At 43.9% G+C, this 18,981-nt stretch overlaps 1 protein-coding gene across 1 annotated transcript in view; it reads right to left on the reverse strand.

The window, feature by feature from the left end:
- Positions 1 to 549: 549 nt before the first annotated feature.
- The window catches only part of LOC137364737 (histone H2A-like), a 44,436-nt gene continuing 26,004 nt past the window's right edge, over positions 550 to 18,981 (reverse strand). Inside the window, exon 3 of the mRNA XM_068027768.1 lies at positions 550 to 671. Within this exon, the coding sequence (XP_067883869.1) occupies positions 550 to 671 (122 nt within the window). The remainder of the gene's footprint in view (positions 672 to 18,981) is intronic.

The raw sequence follows: 18,981 nt of genomic DNA on the forward strand, positions 1-18,981 counted from the left end.
AGGGGTCTGTGCTCTGCGGGCTGTTCCCAGGGACGCACACCGAGATAAACATCAACTGCTGCTGGAAGACTATCAATTCGTTGAAAGATGCTCTTTGCTCTGCCTGAAACTTGTTGGTCTTCCAGCGCAAAGAGTTGTCCACGACCGAATGTTGCAGACTGGCACATTCCAAGGTCCAGGACTACGTGCTGAGGGACGCACTAAAGCTTGGGGCAGCTGCAGCAAAGGCTCAATGGGGAAAGACCACTGTGTAAGGTCCCCCCACCATAGTGAACTGAGGGGCTGGATCCATGGGAAACCCCTCGAACTGTAGCCAGAAATTTGTGGTTGCTGGAAAATGTACATGGCATGAGAAATGAAATGGAAGGGTTGTGAGGCAACTCACTCCTGTATTGAAGGATACTGATCTCCTTTCCACTCTTTGTATTGTTTGACTTGGTGCTTTTTGGAACTGTTTTGTAATGTATTTTTTTTTACAGATTTTTATGAATAAAGTATATTTTGGAAGTTAATAAAAGAAAGTCTGGCAGAGGTAAAGGAGGGAAAGGACTAGGCAAAGGCGGAGCAAAGCGGCACCGCAAAGTGCTTCGTGATGATATCCAGGTCATCACCAAACCAGCAATCCGCCGCCTGGCTCGCCGTGGCGGGGTCAAGCGGATCTCGGGTTTGATCTGTGAGAAGACTCGCGGGGTGTTGAAGGTTTTCCTGGAGAATGTGATCAGGGATGCGGTCACCGACACTGAGCACGCCAAGCGCAAGACGGTCACTGCCATGGATGTGGTGTTCGCTCTGAAACGGCAGGGCCGCACAACTCGACCTTTTCCAGCAAACACACAACAAAGGCTCTTCGAAGAGCCACCCACCGTCTCACAGAGAGAGGAGTGAGCTGGAAACGGGAGATGGGATAGGCTGTTCAGAACTGACTGGAATAAATCTGTGCTGTGTTCGGGTATAAAACTGGAATCCCCGAAATTGACATTTTAGTTGCAGCAAGGATGTGCAGTGGATTTGATTATCTAAACGGGCTGTGTAAACAGTGCCCGAGACTCTACAGTTAGTTATTTCCCCAGTCGACACATGCCCTCAGTGAAAAGCCACATCACTCCTCCAGAATCACTCATTGTTTTCATAGAATTTCAAAATGATTTCGCTGCAATGAGAGAATCCGGGAGTTTTGCAGCAGCCGTTAAATCGGTCACTGGGACCAGACCCACTTGTGATGTTATTTCCCCCGAGACGGTGTTTCCTGCAGTGAAACTGACAGGGTTTGTGAAACTGATCAATTTCAGCTCAATCATTCAGGGACCTGGAATTCCCACAGCTTGAGCCCGCGCTCACTTCTGATTGGTCACCCTCTTCCCATTCGCATTTCTTAAACAATCGCAGAGCCTCGAATTAGGGAGAATGCAGCAAATCATTGGCTTAAATTGTCGAAATTGGCAGAACGTTTGAATTCGAAAAAGGCCCCAATTTCAGTGTCGGCAAAAAGCGAATTACTGGAAAATCTATTTAAAGTTGTTCGTAAAATATTTTCCACCAACCTTTAAAAACCTTTCTTTATTCCGCTATTATCGCCACAAATTCCTGGCGCTATTTTACGCACTGCTTTAACCTGTCATTTTTCCCCCACTTCTTATCTGTAACCGGCGGTAAAAGACTCCATTCAGCAATCCTTCAGGGACCAATAACTCAAACTCGGTGTGGAAAGGAATACATTAGACTCTTGGTAATTCCACTTCACACAGGGATCAGGGGGACAGTGAGAAGCCACTGAAATAGTTGCTCATAAACATTTTAATTAGTTCCTATTCTGTTCTGTTACTGACATGCTGGAATCAGACAGTAATCAGCCCTTTCAGAGACTGTGGGTGGCTCTGAAAAGAGTATTTGGTTTATTAGATGACATTTTGTCTGCTTTACTTTTTCTGGGAGCTCTGAGCGCTGGTTTTCTTGGGTAGCACCCCGCCCTGAGCGATGGTCACCCCTCCCAGCAGCTTGTTGAGCTCCTCCTCGTTGCGGACAGCCAGCTGCAGGTGTCTGGGGATGATGCGGCTCTTCTTGTTGTCCCGGCCGCGTTACCGGCCAGCTCGAGGATTTCAGCGGTCAGATACTCGAGCACAGCAGCCAGATCGACCGGGGCTCCAGCACCCACATGCTCAGCATAGTTGCCCTTTCTCAGGAGCCTGTGAACACGGCCCACCGGGAACTGCAGTCCAGCCCGGGAGGAGCGAGACTTGGCCTTGGCCCGAGCTTTCCCGCCGGTCTTTCCTCCAGACATTTCCACAATCTCACAAATACTTTCACAAATGGATAATTTCCGCAGCATTTACTTCACTTAAAGACTGAGAACTCTCCTCAATAGTCGGTACTTAATTCCATTTGCCTATATTCTTCCCCAGTCATGTGACCAACAGAAGAGGGCGGGATTTACCCGCCACGACATCAGAAGCAGAGAATTTGTCAATTTCAAAAAGACCGCCAATTTCATTGCCGGAAAGGAGCGGATTAAAATAAATGTCATCCTTAGTCAAAGATTTAAAATCCCATCACTTGATTTTGTTTTATTCAACTTGTAAAATGTTATTTAAACTGTGACTCATTCTACAATCGCTTTCAAACTGTCCCGGGTGGGGACTGCATTGGCCTGAAGTGAAATACTCAGTTTAGTTTTCAATCAGAGCCCAGTGTCCTTCTCTGAAAAGAGGAAGCCGGATCAAGTCCTCAAACGGCCCTTAACTTGCTCTGCAATAATCCCATCCCAGGCTGTTACACTGCGGAGAGTTGCTGTTAATAAAATGATTAATCAGTGAAGGGATTAAGGTCTAATCCTTACCGTTGAAATCAGCTGTTAATGCGGTCATTCAGGGGCTGTGAAAAACCAGAATAAGAGCAGCTTTAAGCAAAAAAAGTGAAGGCGGGTGATCAGATTATGGGTTCGTGTTCGGTTAATAACAGGAGATACAAACACAGCAGTGGGATCGTTATTATATTATACATTGTCTTAAAGTGATTTCATAGAGATGTCGGAAGCAGCTTTTTCAGAGATTGTTGGTGGCTCTGAAAAGAGCCGTTGTGTTTGGGATGTTATTCAGTCCATTGTGCAGTTTTACTTGGAGCTGGTGTACTTGGTCACCGCCTTTGTCCCTTGCTTGGCCAGCTCCCCGGGCAGCAGCAGGCGCACGGCGGTCTGGATCTCCCGGGAGCTGATGGTGCTGCGCTTGTTGTAATGGGCCAGGCGTGAAGCCTCACCCGCGATGCGCTCGAAAATATCGTTCACAAACGAGTTCATGATGCTCATGGCCTTGGAGGAGATGCCGGTGTCGGGGTGAACCTGCTTCATCACTTTGCAGATGTAGATGGAGTAACTCTCCTTCCTCCGCTTCTTGCCGCCCTTTGTTGATGGTTTATTTAAGGTTTTCTTGGCGCCCTTCTTAGGAGCTGCTTTCTTCTCTTTTTTTTATTTCCAAAATATACTTTATTCATAAAAATCTGTTAAAAATACATTGCCAAACAGTTTCAAACAGCACCAAAAAATACAAACATTGCAAGGGAGATCAGTTTCCTTCAATACAATCATGAGTTGCTTCACAACCCTTCCATTTCACATTTGTCATGCCAATTACATTTTTACATTTACAGCAAATGAAAATTTTCCCGATACAGTTCGAGGGGTTTCCCAGGGGTCCAGCCCCTCAGTGCAGCTTGGTGGGGGGACCTTACCATTTTCAGTTTCGATTTCAGACACAGAAATAAACCAAACCCCTTCCGAGTGCGGATTAAATAGACAATCCCACAGCTCTATGCTAATGAGGGATGGGAGAAAGTAAAGATTGTGATTGGGTGATTGGCAGTGATGTCAGAATAGTTTTATATCTGCAACCAATCACAAACTCCCTCACTGCATTCAGGAATGACCTTTCCCAAAGACTCTCTCCAGCCCCAGTTTCTATTGAAAAATCCACCGGGAAATGACGCCTGGCTGGAGGGTCTCTTATTCTCAGCAGCTTCTCACATTCCGGCCTCTAAGTTGAGCGCTTTGTTGGGCGGAAATATTTATTCAGGCAGTTTCAACAGCTCAGAGCCGACACTGGGTTAGAAACCAGAAATGGCAATACGGGTCACAAACAAGGAGTTTGTGCTGAACCTTTATAAATCTCACTGGTTATCGGCCTCAGCTGGAGTATTGTGTCTAATTCTAGGTTCCACATTTTAGCAGGGATATCAAGGCCTGAGAGAGAGTGCAGAGGAGATTGACTAGAATGGTTCAAGAGATGCGTGAAAGGATAGCAAATCTAGGGTCATTCTTCTTGGTGCAGAGATGTTAATGTAATAGTTAATAGTTGTGTTCTACATTCTAATGGGTTGAAGAGGAACTGTTCCCACTGGCAGAAGGGTCTGTAACCAATGGACACAGAATTGTTAAAAGAATCAGGGGAAGATCAGGTGATATTTTAACACGCGTTCTGATGATCAGAAATGTACTGCTTGAAAAGGGAGGTGAAAACAGATTCAATAATAACTTTCCTGAGGGAATTGGATCATTACTTGATGGGGAAATTAGAGGGCAATGTGAAAATGACAGGGAGGTGCGACTGATTGGATAGATCTTTCAAAGAGCAGCACAATTGTTCAAATGAACTCTTTCTGTGTTGCAAAAATTGTGATTATTGCTGTTCAGAAACATCCTGACACATCCTGAAACATCATGAGCCTTTCAGTTCACCAGTTTTGAACACCTGGAACTGAGCTGAGTATTTTATTGGCTGTGATTATAGCATCAGAGACCAAAAGACAGCGGCCCAGTCCCAAAGTCCACAGAAAGACTCAATGTATTGCTCCATGTGAGCGATGCTGTTAGAGCAGTGAGCATAGCTGCCTTCCAAACAGCTGGAACAAAAACAGAAAATGCTGGAAATACTCAGCAGGTCAGGCAGCATCTGTGGAGAGAGAACAGTTAATGTTTCAGGTCAATGACCTTCCAAGCAGCTGTGCCCGGGTTTGATTCCCAGCCATTACAGTTTGGCGTTCCTTAAATTCCTCAGATGAGAAACTGAAAGACAGGAACTCAGTTGGGTGCTGTCTCAAAGGAATTTTGTTTCCCAAAGCAAGAAGTGTATAATTTGAATAAACATATTTCCAACGCTGATTTCCTTCAAATTATAGTTAAATTGAACTCTGATTTTACTCCTTTTTATTGATAATTATTATTTGACCTGAATCATACAGTGGACTCAGAATAGAATTACTCAGATTCATTTTCCCACAGCTATTCCCGTTCCTTGGAAGAAACAATTCCTGGATTCTGGAAGCTGTGGATTAGAGGGTAACAAACATATCCACACTATTCAAGAAAGGAAGGAGAGAGAAAGCAAGGAACTAGAGGCCAGTTTGCCTGACATCAGCAATGGGGAATATGCTACAATCTATTATTACAGACATTGTAAATGGTGATGTGGAATATCAGAATATGGTTGGGCAGAGTCAACATGGATTTATTAAAAGGAAATTGTCAATGATAAATTATTAGAATTTGTTGATGTTGTAACTGCCAGGGTAGATAAGGGGAACCAGTGGATGTAGTCTGTTTGGATTTTCAAAAAGCATTCAATAAGTTATCAAACAAGAGGTTATTACACCAATGTAGGTCCCATGCAATTTGGGGATAATATATTAGTATAGATTGAGTAGTAGTTAACAGACAAAAAACAGAGAGTAGGAATAACCGAGTCATTTTCGGCAGGAAAGCTGTAAGTAATTGGATACTGCAAGGATTGGTGCTCGGGACTCAGTTATTTCCATTCTGTATCAATGACTTAGATGAGGTGACCGAATGTAATGTTATCCATGTTTGCCGATGATATAAAGTGAGGTGGCAAAGTAAACTGTGAGGAGGATGCAAAGGGGGAGAAAAGGGATTTAGACAGACTAAGTATGTGGGCAAGAATGTGAGAGATGGAATATAATGGGGAGAAGTGTAAAGTTACACACTTTGGCAGGAAAACAGCAATACAGAACATTTTTGAAATTAGTGAGAGACTGGGAAATGTTTACATTCAGAGGGACCCGAGTGTCCTTGTCCAGGAATCACAGAAAGTTAACGTGCAGGTACTCAACCAATTAGGAAAGCAAATGATATGTTTGTCTTTATTGCAAAGAGATTAGAGTATGAGTATTTATTGCAATTATACAGCGTGAGATCACGCTTGGAGTGCTGTGCAGTTTTGGTCCCCTTATCTAAGGAAGGATATACTTTCCTTAGAGGGAGTACAGAGACGTGCCACTAGGCTGCTTCCTAGGATGAGGGGATTGTCCTATGAGAAGAGATTGAATAGACTAGCCCTCTATTCCCCAGAATTCAGAAGAGTGAGAGGTAATCTCACTGGCAGATAAAATGCTCAGTGGCTTGACATGGTAAATGCTGGGAGGATGTTTCCTCTAGCTGGGCAATCTCGAATGAAGGGTTACAGTCTCAGTATAAAGGGCTTGGTCATATTTGACAGAGAAGAGGAGATTTTCTTTTCAGTCAAAGGGTTAAGAATCTTTGGAGTTCTCTATCCCAGAGAGCTCTGGATCCTCAATCATTGTGTATATTCAAGGGAGATCGATAGGTTTTTGGATACTAAGGGAATCAAGGGGGCTGTGCCAGTGTGGTAAAATGGAGTTGAGGTAGGAGATCAGCTGTTATCTTATTGAATGGTGGAACTATTTCGATGGGCAGAGTGGCCACTCCTGCTCTTATTTCTTATGTAAACTTTCATTCCCTCCCAGGGATTGTTTTATTCTTCAAAAAGAGAAACAGTGCAGCCGCTAGAAATCTGAATAACAGAAGATTCTGGAAACACTCAGCAGTTCCAGCAGTATCTGTGGAGAGAGGAAGGGAGGAGCAATGTTTCAGGTCTATAGAAGGGTCACAGAACTGGACCATTAACCCGAGCTTCTCTTCTCCACAGTTGTTTCCGGACTGGCTGAGTGTTTTCAGTATTTTAGCTTTTTTTCTTTCTATATGTTATCTCTTTCCCTTTTGACTGTTTGCTGTGAAACTTTCAGCATTGTGCTCAGTTCTTTGTGTCATTATGTTTTCTTTATTTGAAGTAATGCAAATAGTATCCTGAAAAATCAGACAGAAACACTGCTCAGTGTAGTGTAATATATAACAGGGCACATTTACAAATATCAGATCAATGTAGTAAACATTTTTATTAAGAATTGATTACTTTTATTTTCAGTATAAAAATGTGAAGCAATATGAGTTTATTACAAAGTTTATTAGCTCACATTACCTGTTTATTAACCCTGACAGGCTGTGCCAATTTCTGCTTCTATGTTGCAGTTCTCCCTTTCAGCTAGCAAATGTCAGCAATCTGTGATACAGTGCAGTTTACAGATCAGACAGTCAACACGACATGCAATAATTGTTCAGATTATGGAGGACAGGTGGGATTTAGAAATACTGGGAATGGAGATGAGTTGTTATTGCACTGAGTTTGCCCAAAGATTAGAGACAGCATTGTGGCAAATCAGTCTGTTGTCCTGTACATGAGAATGAGAATCATTCTGTATTTGTGGCTGTCAGTGTCTATTACTGAGTGGGAGTGTGGGATTCATGCTGCATTGGTCAGTCTCTGGTACAAAGTGTCATATTCACTCTGAATGTATAAGGCTCTGGAACTGTTTGTGTGTGTGGAATTCATTCTGTATCTGTCAATCTCTGGTACTATATATGAATGTGGCATATATGTTATAGCTCTCAGTGTCACTGTATGTGTGTGTGGGTTTCATTTGATATCTGTCAGCCTTTGTTTCTGTACACGACTGTCAGATTCATACTGTGCCAAAATGTCCTTGTTGCTGTATGTGACTGTGTGATTCATTCTGTATCTGTCATTCCCTGGTATTATGTGTCAGTATAGACTCATTCTGTATCCCAGTCACATGCACTATATTTGAGAGTGCGATTAATTCTGTACCTTTAAGTCACTGGTATTATATGTAAGTGTTGGATTTCTGTTGGATCTCTCAGTTATTGTTTCTGTTGTGAATTTGGGATGAACATAACATCTGTCAGTCTCTGGTACTGCCTGTGTGTGTGTGTTTTGTTCAATATCTGTCAGTCTCAGGTACTGTCCGCGTGTGTACATTTTGTTCAATATTTTCAGTTTCTGGTACTGCCTGTGAGTGTGGGTTATGTTCAATGTCTGTCAGTCTCTGGCACTTCCTGTGAGTGTGGGTTTTGTTCAGTATCTGTCAGTCTCTGGTACTGCCTGTGAGTGTAGGTTATGTTCAATATCTGTCAGTCTCTGGCACTGCCTGTGAGTGTAGGTTATGTTCAGTATCTGTCAGTCTCTGGTATTGCCTGTGAGTGTGGGTTTTGTTCAGTATCTGTCAGTCTCTGGTACTTCCTGTGAGTGTGGGCTTTGTTCAGTATCTGTCAGTCTCTGGTACTGCCTGTGAGTGTGGGTTTTGTTCAGTATCTGTCAGTCTCTGGTACTGCCTGTGAGTGTAGGTTATGTTCAGGATCTGTCAGTCTCTGGTACTGCCTGTGAGTGTGGGTTTTGTTCAGTATCTGTCAGTCTCTGGTACTTCCTGTGAGTGTGAGTTTTGTTCAGCATCTGTCAGTCTCTGGTACTTCCTGTGAGTGTGGGTTTTGTTCAGTATCTGTCAGTCTCTGGTACTGCCTGTGTGTGGGATGCATTCAGTAGCCATTAATCTCTGGGTTAGTTTGTCATTCTGGATTCACTCTACACAGAATTACATAGTATTTACAGCACAGTGACAGGCTTTTCTGCCCAAGTGCTGGTAGTTCCAATGAGGTTACTCCAACCCTACTTCATCTAATCCTATCAGCAAATCTCTCAAATTGTTTCTGCCTCATTTAATCATTTAGCTTGACGTTAAATGTAACAATGTTCAGCAGCTCAAGTGCTGTCAAAGCAGGGTAAAGAAGTTTCCCCTGAGTTATTTATTTAATTTATTATTGACTATTTCATATCGACAGCTTCGGACTCCACCACAAGTGGGAAACATCTCTACCTCTATCCTCACAAAACCCTTCATATTATTCAATGCTTCTATTAGGTGACCACTCAGAGAAAAGAGCCCAGGCTTGTTCAATAGTATGAAGTCCTGTGGAACATATAGTTCGGTTTGCATTTATGGAATAAATACTGTATCTCAGTCTGAAACTGTATGTGATTTTAGATTGGCATATAATGTGTAGCTCAGGCTGCAATAAATAACTGAGACAATATCTGTCACTCTAACACTATAGTTTTGTGGAGTGCTATGTTATCTGTCATTCAGTCTGTTATGATAGAATATATAATGTTACCTTTAAATCTGAGGCAATGGGGGGGGTCAGATACAGGGTCCGGAGGTGCCCAATCGGGGTGGTTGGAGCTTTGAGGGTGGCCCTCCATGGGGAACAGGGTGCCTAATCAGGAGGACTGTGAACTACAGGCCAGTTAGCCTAATATCAGTCCTTGGGAAAATCCAGGAAGTCTGAACAATGCAGAGAAAAGCATTCAAACAAGTCAACATGATTTTCCTGAAGGGAAATCTTGTTTGGCAAATTTATGAGAGTTTTTTGAGGATGTAACTAGCAGGGTAAAGGGAAACTAGTCGTATTCCTGGATTTCCAAAAGGCATTCAATAAGGTGCTACATAAAAGGTTAATAGAGAAGATAAGGGACTCATGGAATTGTGGGTAATATATTAGCATGGATAGAGGATTGGTTAATGGACAGGAAGCAAAGAGTGGGTATAAACAGATTGGCAGGCAGTGAATAATGGAGTGTCGCAAGGAGAAGTGCTGGGGTCTCAGCTATTTACAATCTAAATTAATGACTTAGATGAAGAGACAGAGAGTAATGTATCTAAGTTTGCTGATGATACAAAGGTAGGTGGAAAGGGAAGCTGTGGGAGGACATAGAGAGGCTGCAAAGAGATATAGACAAGTTCAGTGAGTGGGCAAGAAGATGGTAGATGGAGTATAATGTAGGGAAGTGTGAAGTTCTTCACTTTGGTCAGAAGAATAGAAAAGTAGAATATTTGATAAAAGGTGTGAAACTTGTAACTGTTGGTGTTCAAAGAGACTTGAGTGTACTTGTCCAAGGAATACAGAAAGTTAGCATGCAGGTACAACAAGCAATTAGGAAGGCAAATGGCGTGTTGGCCTTTATTGCGCAGGGATTAGAATACAGCAATAAAGAAGTGAGTTACAATTGTACAGGATGTCGGTGAGACCACATCTGGAATACAGTGTGAAGTTTGAGTCTGCACACTGAAGAAAGGATATATGTGCATTGGAGGCGGTGCAGCAAATGTTCACTAAATTAGTCCCTGGGATGAGGGGATTGTCCTATGATGAGAGGCTGAGTAAACTGGGCCTATACTCCGGAGTTTAGAAGAATGAGAGGTGATCTCATTGAAACATGCATAATTCCGAAGGGGCTGGATAGGGGAGACACTGAGAGATTGTTTCTGCTGGTCAGAGAATCTAAAACATGGGGACACAGTCCCACGATAAGGGGCTGATCATTTAGGACTGAGATGAGGAGAAATTACTTCACTCAAAGGGTTGTGAAACTTTGGAATTTTCTACTCCAGAGGATTGTGGATGCTCCATCATTGAATACATGTAAAGCTGCGATAGACAGATTTTTGATCTCTCAGAGAATCAGGGGATAAGGCGAGCAGGCGGGAAAGTGGAATTGAAGCCTAAGATCATCCATGATGGTACTGAATGGCGGAGCAGGCTCCACGGGCCACATGATCTACTCCTGCTCCTATTGTGTGTGTTTTTATGTTCTGACTACTTCTGCTGTCGGTGATTGTGGAATTGATGTCTCTGCTTTCTGTGAGTGATACTGCACTGACTGTGTGTGAGGAGCTGGCTGCACTTCCCCTTGTGTCGAGGAATCACTACAGTTATTCAGCTTCCTCAAGTATTGCCTGTTGAAAGAAAAAGTATTTATTATAATTCAGGAAGAGATGTGGTGGAAGTTGCAAGAGAGACCAAAACAATTTTTCAATGAATAATCATTGTGAACAATCACAAAGGAAACCCAGCAATACAAACAGAGTAAGTGTCTGATTCCACTGCAGTCCTGCAGCCCCCAGCTACTGCATACCAGGGGCTTTGGACATTTTTCAACAATTTAATAACATCCAGAAACAATCCACTGGGCCATGAATGGGACTGACCGACGGAGCAGGGACTTTTACACAGGTCAGATTTCCTGTTCCCGCTCCCATGGTCTAACCGTTCAAATGAAACCAAACAGCCGCTGTTTAAAATGTGTCCTTCACACTTCTCACCTGGTGCCAATAATAGATTCTCTTTGTGTAACTCCCCACATCCTGACTGTCCGCTTCTGTTTCCACACTTCACTGTCCAATAACAATAAACTGTGGGAACAGGCTATATCCCTCTCATTCCGCTGGCGCGGACATGATGGGCCGAATGGACTCATTCTGTGCCGGAAGTTTTCCACGTTTCTGGCTGAAGTGCTGCAGAAATCTGGGCCTGCGCTCCCCTCCCCCAGCACTGCCTGTGAGCGGAAGCAAATGGTTTAAAACAGCCGCGAATGGAGAGATCCCGGTCCTGGGGGAAAAGAGAAAACAGCAGCCTCCTTCCAGCAGCACATCGCTTTGGGAGCATGTACGCAGAAAGACTCAGAGATCAGCATCGAGTCCGGGGCAAGTTCAGGGGCAGGCGGAGTGGATCTGGAACTGGTCTCGGAACATGGAGTGAGTGGAGAGGCCATTCTCCGGTTGTGTGTGGACAAGGGGATGGAGACAGAATGGGAAGAAACTTATTGTAGTGGAGTGAAACACTGACAATATTTGTGTTGCGGTGGTTCTTTTGCGGGTATCCATAATGATTATTATTTGAGAGAGTAAATTCATTAAAACTCTATCTCTTTGATCTCACCTGTATTTTAGTTACAAACATACTTTTGTTCAAACAGGCAAATGATTGAATGAACCAGAATAAATGGGCTATTTCCTCCACCCAAGTTACAAGGAAGAGTGTCACCAGCTCCTTCTCACACACAATACGTACATTATAACTCACAAAGCGCAGAGACACAGACAGGTCATCAGTTCCACAGTCTCAGACAGCAGAAATAGATCCAGAGACACATTTTCAATCCATCAATCAAATAGAGCAGGAAAGACAGACGTTGTTTCCATGTCATCCCAACTCATTACCACTGACAGGTAGATACATAAATCCCAGTCCAACAACTCACCCACAATCAAATTATCAGTGTGTCAATCCCACAATAGTGCAACCTCAGCTACAAATTAAACACACAGAGAACTGACACGTTGTTCCTGTTTCAAAGTTACAGAATTAACCTCAATAATGTACTCTGAGATTCAAGTTAAATACCAGCCCAATATTTACACAGGTTATGAGTTTATTATCAGTATTAATTCCCATCATGTTTCCAGACATATACATTAGACTCAAGTCCATAATCAGATTGAGAGATTCTGAAATATCGTATAACCTGAGATCCAAACTCAGATGCCAGTTTAAAACTCATCCGGATTGTGAAACTAAAAGATACATTATAAATTTGATCAGTATAGTCTGAGCTCTAAATTACATAGCAGTCCTGAAACCTGGTACAGTGGCAGATGGAAGATACTGTACAATTCCAGACTGAGCTCATTTTACATGCAAGTCCAAGATACTCACTCAGACTGAATGGCACTGATCAAATTGATCAGTACAGCCTGAGTTACACTTGCACACCAATCCTGTATCAGATTGTAGGATACATTATCTTACACTATTGTGTTCACAATGACAGATATTTAATACGAAGCAAAACTTCAAATATATTGTCTGCTTAAAACCGACCACATCAGTGGCCTGTTGCTGTGCTGACATTTTATGGAGAATAAATCCAGACTTGACATCAGTCCCAGGGACGGAAGATTATATAATGAATCCCACACTCACACAGAGTACCAGATACTGACAGATAGAGAGTGATGCTGAAACACATGCTCAGTGCCAGATGCTGAAAGATAGAGGTTGATTACTGCACTCACTCACAGTACTTCAGCCTGAGTCATCTAAAGCAACCTAACACACAAAAAATAGCAGTGAGAGAGTAAGAAAGAGTCCAAAACTCACATCGAGTACCAGACACTGATAGATACAAACTGAATACTACACACACATGGATATAGGATTGGCTAACTCACAGGAAACAGAGAGTGGGGACAAATGGGGCATTTTCAGATTGGCAAACTGTAACTAATGGAATGTCACAGGGATCAGTGCTGGTGCCTCAACTATTTATGGTCTATATTAATAATTGCATGAAGGGACTGAGTGTACTGTTGCCAAATTTATAGATGGTACAAAGATAGGTAGGAAAGAAAGCTGTGAGGAGGACATAAAGTGTCTGCAAAGAGATATAGATAGGTTAAGTCAGTGGGCAAAAGTTTGGCAGATGGAGTATAATATAGGAAAATGTGAGATTGTCTACTTTGGCAGGAAGGATAGAAAAACAGAATATTACTTACATAGAGACAGACTGCAGAATGCTGCTGTACTGAGGGATCTGGGTGCCAGGTACATGAATTACAGAAAAGTTAGCATGAAGGTACAGCAAGGAATTAGGAATGCAAATGGAATGTTGGAATTTCTAGCAAGGGGAATGGAGTATAAAAGTTGGGAAGTTTTGCTGTAACTGTGCAGGGCATTAGTGGCATCCCAACTAAAGTACTCCATACAGTTTTGGTCTCCTTACTTAAGGAGGGATATACTTGTATTGGAATCAGTTCAAAGAATGTTCACTAGGCTGATTCCTGGGATGAAGGGTTGACTTGTGAGAAAAAGTTGAGCAGATTGGGCCTCTACTCACTGGAGTTTAGAAGATTGAGAGGTGATCCTATTGAAACCTATAAGATTCTCAGTGGGCTGGACAGGTAGATGTTGGGAAGATGTTTCTCCTTGTGGGGGAATGTAGAATTCGGGGCCACAGTTTCAAGATAAGTGGTCTCCCATTCAAGAAAGAGATGAAGAGGAATTTCCTCTGTCAGAGGGTTGCTCATCTTTGGAATTCTGTTCTCCAGAGGACTGTGGAGGCTGGGTCATTGAATATATTCAAGGCTGTGATAGACAGATTTTTTGATGTACAAGGGAGTCATTGGTCAATGGGCACAGGCAGGAAAGTGGAATTAAGGCCTCAATCAGAACAGGCATGATCTTATTGAATGGCAGAGCAGGATTTATGGGCCACATGGCCTTCTGGAAGCGATCCTGAGTGTCATTGTCGACATCTGCCCTTGGTGACAGGAGGTTCCCAAGGTATGAGCAGTGATCCACATTGTCCAGTGATTCGCCGTGGATCTTAATAGTTGGGGGCAGTGTCGGGAAGCAGGCTGGCAGAGGACCTTAGCTTTCTGGATGTTTTGCTTCAAGCCAATTCTTTCATACGCCTCCATGAATGCATCGATGAGGGTTTGAAGCTTGGCCTCTGAGTGTACGCATATGCAAGCATTGTCAGCACACTGCAGACCGATGACAGATGTTGGAGTGGCCTTACTTCAGGACTGCAGGCAATGTAGTTTCAATAGTTTCCCACTCGTCCTGTCGAGTAGATCTGCTTACACGAACTAAAGAACAGCTGATGGGCTGAAAGAGTGCAGGAAATACAGCAACTTGCTGACAGCCACGACATGTGTGGATTCTTCAGCACCGTCAAGACCATTTATGGCCCAAATTACCAAGGACCTACCCTACTGAGAGTAAAGAATGGAGTGACACTGATCAAGGTCAGAGAGGCAGTCAGCACTCGTTGGAAGTAGCACTTTGAAGATCTCCTCAATCGCAACTCAGTCCTTGATGCAAGTGCCACATCCCACAACATGTTACCCACCATGACGTCAGCACAATCCCAGCCCAACAGAAATTGAAAAGGCAATCTAACAGGTAAAAAAAATGAAGGCCACCGGCATCGATGGAATTCCCTCTGAAAATCTAAAATACGACAGAGAAGAACACTTAACACAAATACATGGTCTCATTTCCCTCAGCTGGAAGGACGAGAGTACGCCAGGGATCTCTGAGATGCTATCATTGTGATCATCACCAAAAATGGTGACAAGACCGACTGTGGTAATGATAGAGGGGTATCTCAGCTGTTCACTGCAGGGAAGGTCATCACAAGAGTCCTTCTCAACTGTCTCTTCCCCGTGGCTGAAGATCTCCTACTGGAATCACAATGTGGATTCTGTCCATCAAGAGACACAGTGGACATGATCGTCACAGCAAGACAACGCCAAGAAAATGTGGGGAGCAGCAGCAACCTTTCTACCTGGTCTTCTCTGACCTGACAAAGGCCTTCGACTCTACCAACCAGGAGGGATTATGGAACGTCCTCCTCAAATTTGGCTGCCGGAAAAATTCGTCACCAACCTCCAACGACTGCATGATGACATGCAAGCTGTAATCCTTCCCAACTGACCTACCACTGACCCAATCCCAATGCAAACTGGGGTCAACTAAGTCTGTGTCATCTCACCAACGCTCTTTTCCATCTTCCTCGCCGCAACACTCCGCCTCAACTCCTCACACTCAAACACAGCAACAGAGACTGACAGATACAGAATGGATGTCATACTCAAACACAGTACCAGAGTCTGACAGATACAGTGGTGCAGTGGTTAGCACTGCAGCCTCACAGCTCCAATGACCCGGGTTCGATTCTGGGTACTGCCTGTGCGGAGTTTGCAAGTTCTCCCTGTGACCGCGTGGGTTTTCGCCGGGTGCTCCGGTTTCCTCCCACCGCCAAAAACTTGCAGGTTGATCAGCAAATTGGTCATTGTAAATTGCCCGTGTGTAGGTTGGGATTACTGCGGGGTTAGTATAAATAGGTGGTTGTTGGCCGGCACAGACTCGGCGTCCCGAAGGGCCTGTTTCAGTGCTGTATCTCGAAATAAATAAATACGGAATAAATCCATACAGCACCAGAGATGAAGAACTGCTGAATGACAGAACACTCTCAAACACAGGAGCAGAGAATAAAAGAAATGGAATTAATTGCACACTCACATGCAATAGTAACGACACAGAATCATCAATAAGCGTCCTGTCAACAACACGCAGAACATTTCCAGAAAGATTGGCACAGGGAGCGTCTCTTTCAATGTAAACTGCAGCTGGAGAGAGTCTTTGTGAAATATACTTCCTGATTGCAGTACGAATGTTTGTGATTGGCTGCAAAGTTGGAATGTGATTGGATGGTGAAGGACACCAATTATAGTATTACAATATTAAACCATTGTGACATCACTCCCAATCACAATCTTTACTTTCCCCCATCCCTCATTAGCATAGAGCTGTGGGATTGTCTATTTAATCCGCACTCGGAAGAGGTTTGGTTTATTTCTGTGTCTGAAATTAAATCTGAAGATGGTTGAGGAGAAGAAGAAAGCAGCTGCTAAGAAGGGCGCCAAGAAAACTGTGAGTAAACCGTCAGCAAAGGGCGGCAAGAAGCGGAGACAGTCGAGGAAGGAGAGTTACTCCATCTACATCTACAAAGTGATGAAGCAGGTTCACCCCGACACCGGCATCTCCTCCAAGGCCATGAGCATCATGAACTCGTTTGTGAACGATATTTTCGAGCGCATCGCGGGTGAGGCTTCCCGCCTGGCCCATTACAACAAGCGCAGAACCATCAGCTCCCGGGAGATCCAGACCGCCGTGCGCCTGTTGCTGCCCGGGGAGCTGGCCAAGCACGCCGTGTCGGAAGGGGCAAAGGCGGTGACCAAGAACACCAGCTCCAAGTAAAACTGCACAATGGACTGAAAAACATCCCAAACACAACGGCTCTTTTAAGAGCCACCCACAATCTCTCTGAAAAAGCTACAACATCATCTCTCTGGTTTTGATTTGTTTTGTTTTTTTATACGAAGAGTCTGGAACTTTCTAATTGCCTTTCTGATCTCTTTTAGCCCCATGGATTCTGGGTGATTCAGTTTCACTGTCTGAGATCTTTGTGTCTACTTAATAATGCCGCGTAAATTAATTACTGATCACTGAGCCCATGTGCGCTTTGATCTCGGACTATTCTCCGTCCTTTTTTTAACAGTCTGTAAGCGGCGGCAGAAAGTCTCTTTCACAGCATTCTGGAAGCGGACACATTTCAGGTCAATCTTTGTCAAGATACCGCATCACTGATTCTAGATTGAACCTATTTGTGGGAGACAAAAGCGGAGAGAAAGTGTCAGGAGTTGAAATGTGAGACTGAGGTTTCCTACAACAGCGGGGTTTCTAGAAAATGTACTTATTAATTATTGAGGTCGAGCTTGAACAAGGGAAACAAGTGACTGAGAACTGATCTGTCAGCTTATTGACGAAATAGTACAACAGCGAAAATGAACGCGCACATGGGGTCAGTGATCAGTAATTAATTTACACGGCATTATGAAGTAGAGACACAAAGATCTCAAGTGAACGTGAATCACCCAGAATCCATGGGGTTAAAACAGATATCACAAAGGCAATTAGAAAGTTCCAGACTCTTCGTATAAAAAAAACCAAATTGATACCATAGAGATGATGTTGTAGCTTTTTCAGAGAGATTGTGGGTGGCTCTTAAAAGAGCCGTTGTGTTTGGTATGTTTTTCAGTCCATTGTGCAGTTTTACTTGGAGCTGGTGTACTTGGTCACCGCCTTTGTCCCTTCCGACACGGCGTGCTTGGCCAGCTCCCCGGGCAGCAGCAGGCGCACGGCGGTCTGGATCTCCCGGGAGCTGATGGTGCTGCGCTTGTTGTAATGGACCAGGCGTGAAGCCTCACCCGCGATGCGCTCGAAAATATCGTTCACAAACGAGTTCATGATACTCAGGGCCTTGGAGGAGATGCCGGTGTCGGGGTGAACCTGCTTCATCACTTTGTAGATGTAGATGGAGTAACTCTCCTTCCTCGACTTTCTGCGCCTTTTGCCGCCCTTTGCTGACGGTTTACTCACAGTTTTCTTGGCGCCCTTCTTAGCAGCTGCTTTCTTCTTCTCCTCAACCATCTTCAGATTCAATTTCAGACACAGAAATAAACCAAACCCCTTCCGAGTGCGGATTAAGTAGACAATCCCACAGCTCTATGCTAATGAGGGATGGGGGAAAGTTAAGATTGTGATTGGGTGATTGGCAATGATGTCAAAACGGTTTTATATTGTAATTCTCTAACTGGTGTCTTCCGCCATCCAATCAGAATAAATATTTGCAACCAATCACAAACACCCTTACTGCAATCCGTAAGTATATTTCACAAATACTCTCTCTAGTCCCAGTTTATAGTAAAACAGTCGCTCCCTGTGTAAAGCTCCCTGGAAATGTCCTGGCTGTTGCTGGGAGGACACTTTTTGACTGATTCTGTGTCGTTGTGTCTCTGCTATTGCATGTGAGTGTGCAATTAATTCCGTTTATTTTACTCTCTGCTACTGCGTTTGAGTGTTTTATGTAATTTGGTCGCTCTCAGTCTCTGGTTCCGTGTCAGTGCGCCATTTTCCCACACTCTCTTGGCCAGTCTGGACATAGCAGTGGAAGCCTTTCCCATGCACTTGTTGACTTCTGCATCGGGAGACAGGTTACTGGTGATAGTTGAGCCTGGATAGGTGAACTCTTGAACCACTTCCAGAGCGTGTTCGCCCATATTGATGGATGGAGTATTTATAATGACCTGTCCCAATATGTTCGTTTTCATGAGGCTGATGGTTAGGCCAAATTCGTTGCAGGCAGCCGCAATGCTGTCAATGAGTCTCTGCAGACACTCTTCAGTGTGGGATGTTAATGCAGCATCGTCAGCAAAGAGGAGTTCCCTGATGCAGACTTTCTGTACTTTGCTCTTCGCTCTTAGACGGGCAAGGTTGAACAAACTGCCATCTGATCTTGTGTGGAGGAAAATTCCTTCTTCTGAAGACTTGAACGCATGTGAGAGCAGCAGGGAGAAGAA

Source organism: Heterodontus francisci, unplaced genomic scaffold (genome assembly GCF_036365525.1).
Source record: "Heterodontus francisci isolate sHetFra1 unplaced genomic scaffold, sHetFra1.hap1 HAP1_SCAFFOLD_75, whole genome shotgun sequence".
In the NCBI taxonomy this organism is placed as follows: Eukaryota; Metazoa; Chordata; class Chondrichthyes; order Heterodontiformes; family Heterodontidae; genus Heterodontus; species Heterodontus francisci.